We start from the raw sequence: 3,792 nt of genomic DNA, 5'->3' as shown, positions 1-3,792 counted from the left end.
ACAATGTTCATGACACATAATCGCGCACAGCTGTACACACACACACACACACACACACACACATACACACATACACACATACACACACACACACACACACACAAAATTAATTAATTGCTTATTACTTCGGCTTTATTTATATCGCGAATGATTTTGGAAATATAAAAAATTTAGATAGAACAGAATCTGAAAGTAATTTTGTTGGATCATTAAAATAATTATGTAGAACGTTTAAATATTGATGGCAATGCTGCAAAAAGTTTTAACGTTCTAACCAATTTTAAACGTTATACATAATTATTTTGATAATCCAAGCAAAATTATTTTCAGATCTGTATATTTAGTTATATTTTTAAATACTTTAGTAAAATCATTTTTCTTTGTCTATCAATAAATAGCATTAATTAGCGAATGTTATGATATTATTGAGGGGAAAAGCGATGCTTAATATGATGACGATATTTTTCCTTAAACAAAGACGAATACTTAGGAAATGTTTTATGTATTTTTAGAACTAATTCATATTCCTTTGTTTCTTATAATTACTTAATAACTACTTAATAAGTAGTTTCTGAGAATGTCAAATATTACATAAAATATCATAAAGAATACATAGATGGAGAGATAAAACGTCGTCAGAAAAAAAGAAATATTATCGAAGCGACTTTACAATAGCGAAAAAATTACTTTGATCACACAGACTATTATTATGACGCAAACAGCTGAATTGCGATGTTGCTCTATGATTATGTTGAGAATTTCGTGAAGATTTATTTCCTCGCGCGATGTCTCGAACAAGACAGTGAGATTTAAGCAAATTAAATTTTGTTCGTGATTTTCGACACAAAGATAGACTTGACTACGGAGTGTCGGTGCCATTAATATCCAGATTTCGTGTCATTACAGCTCGTAATTACATTGTCGTGCCTCCTTCCGTGACTCGGTCGCGATTGTCTCCTTTCGATTAGAGGCCGCGTCAGGTGTTGCCGGCCTCGATGCGGTTCCTAGTTGCATCAAGATTTAATGACCGGTATAATCGACGTCACGGTGCACGCACGGGTGTCTAAGTGGTCGGAACGACGAAGGGTTGATGGGTTATCGCTACGAGTGGGAGGTGAGGGGAATAGATTTTTCGCAGGGAGACTTCTCTCTTGTGCGGTTCAAAGGTTGGGCCGATTAATACGCGCTCGCTCGAACAATTCACTGTTAAGAGATAACAATGTGCCTCATTTATTTACAATCGCGTAAATGGGCGCGTGTCTCGGCACTGGAATATACTTTCATGCATTATCATACTTTTCTTCGAGCGAAAGAGGAAGAGGATGACTGAACGTCACTCGAGACACACGCGTGATCGATAGTCGCGTTTTATATAATACTATTAACAATGTTTATGATAGAAGTACATTGCCACGCCACAATCTCTGTGTTGCAATTAATCATTTATTGGAAAGGCGCAAAAGAGTCACAATACAACGTGTTTAAATAATTTACAAATGTCTATGTAAGCAGCTTTAATGCAGATAATTCGATTTATTATTTATTACGTTAGATGTATATATTTTATATTTTATTTTGAATGTATGTAAAAATTTATCTAAATTTAGCTAAATATAATTTTAACTTTAAATAATTTATAAATGTGAGATAATATTTTTATTTATTGTTAATAAATATGACATCTTCTCCTTGTGCTTCATCCTGCAAAATTTAGAATTTAATCTAAACATATTACATAAAACATAAATATAAACATTGTAGATATTAAAGAAATATATTTCAGTTACAATTGGTAATTTATCAGTAATCGGTAAACTGCAAAGTAACATTTCTGGGTTTTCTAAATGCATCATTGTAAGGGGAAAGCGAAGAATTTCTTCTTTAATACATATTTTTTATAAGTATAATTAGTTTTTATTAAGGAAAAATGCAAAATGTTCTTTATATTCTTATATAATCTTATCAAAATAAATTAAACAAAGTATTGAATAATATATTTGTGAATGAATAATAATTTGTGCTTGAGAAGGCTTGATAAGTCTCGAGGATAATTGCAGAATACTGACATAACGATCATCGGTGAGATAGTTTATAGTATTGCAGATCTGATTGTCAACATCACTTTCTTTGAATAATATGTGTGTACATAAACACGAATTATTTTATCGAATGTACAGTTTTATTCATTTATAATTTTATATTTGTTATATTTAGTACGTTGAATTAATAAATATATTAAGTGCAATGAATAATGGATACTAGCAACTGGTATTTACCTTGAATATATAGATATACGATTTAATTAAAATCAAATAAAAAGTAGAGACTTGTTATACATATATTATCATTAATCGTCAGAAAACAGTGATCAATTTTATTGTACTTTTATTTATTTTTTTGTATACTTAACTAGTTATAATTATATTGAAAATATTAATATTTGCAAATAAAACTTCATACGAGTAAGTATATGTTAATATCGAGTGTTGAATTCATAATGTAATGTATTCCGATAGATAATATTACTGGATAAAATTTAAAATGAATACTAATATTGCTTAAACAAGCACAAAATATACAAATAATTTATGCAGTAATAAAAACAGTTATATGCTAACAAAGAACTGCTATAACAAAGAACTGTGATAACAAAATTTATTTATATTTGTTACATATACTTATAATGCAAGAACGTAGTCTTTCGTAAAATGTTAACTTCTTATGAGATTCCCTTTGCTTCTTTGCTAAAGTTAAGAATACTTCATCCATTGATGGCTGAGTAACCGAGAAATCTGTAATCCACACATATCTCCGTCTTAGCTTTTCGAGTTTATCAAACACATAGCTGTACGAAGTCCCACTCTCCAATTCGTATTTAAGAACACCCTGCCGTGATGAAAAATTATTACATTTATAAATTTTTTTCCTAGTTTATACTGTATCAAAATCTTTTAAACATATTTGAATCATTCAAATTATCGAATAATAAAATTAGTTCCATTTACCAAGTAACTGTCTTTAAATCTTATTATTGGAAAAGTCTCATTAATGATTTTCTTAATCTTTTCAAGATTTGTAAACCAGTATCCTGGTACTATTTTAATATTTAATATAAAATTCCGGCCAAATTTTGCCTTTAAATATTCGCAAGATCCAATTGCAGTAAATTGGCCGTTAACTAAAATACCAACGCGCAAACACATCGCTTCTGCTTCTCGCATGCTGAAATTCAAAATCGAATCTAATATGTATTTTACTTATTAAGCTTGTATGAATTAACCTATGCGTAGTGATTAATATAGATCTTCCCATCTCCCGTATCTGATGCAAAATTTCGCAGATTGCGTGTCTAGTCATTATGTCAATCCCAGCGGAAGGCTCGTCCATAAATACCATCGGTAAATCGCCGGTAAGACTTTGCAGTATGCAAAGTTTTCTTTGAATTCCCCAAGGATAATGAGCAATTTTCATATTCTCAAAGTCCAACATATCTACAATTGAATTTTATTATTAAAGATTATTTAGCATTAATATACTTTGAATTATTTTAAACAATGCAAGAAATTTGTTTTTTAATTATATTTTTACCTAATACATCAAGCCATTTGTTTACTTCTTCATTGATACTTTCATATGGAACACCGCGAAGTGCTGCGTGAAGTTGCAAGTATTGTCTTCCAGTCATAAAATCACTTAGTCCGTTAATTTGTGGACAGTATCCTATCATACCTACAAACTTGAATTTAAAATAGGTAAACTTTTATATATATATATATATTTATGTAAATATAA

General features: G+C 29.9%; 1 protein-coding gene across 1 annotated transcript; it reads right to left on the bottom strand.

Annotated features, from left to right (window-relative positions):
- Positions 1-2,678: 2,678 nt before the first annotated feature.
- LOC108684042 (ATP-binding cassette sub-family A member 3-like) lies at positions 2,679-3,727 on the bottom strand (the record flags this gene model as incomplete). Its single annotated transcript, XM_018204344.1, has 4 exons — positions 3,589-3,727; positions 3,281-3,491; positions 3,006-3,222; positions 2,679-2,886 (listed from the first exon to the last, which is right to left on the bottom strand). Coding segments are annotated over exons 1-4 (775 nt in total), but the record flags the coding sequence as incomplete, so codon positions are not given.
- Positions 3,728-3,792: the final 65 nt, after the last annotated feature.

This window comes from Atta colombica, unplaced genomic scaffold (assembly GCF_001594045.1).
Source record: "Atta colombica isolate Treedump-2 unplaced genomic scaffold, Acol1.0 C774930, whole genome shotgun sequence".
Classification (NCBI taxonomy): domain Eukaryota; kingdom Metazoa; phylum Arthropoda; class Insecta; order Hymenoptera; family Formicidae; genus Atta; species Atta colombica.
The sequence above is the reverse complement of the archived record's forward strand: the minus strand, read 5'-3'. Positions and strand labels throughout refer to the sequence as shown.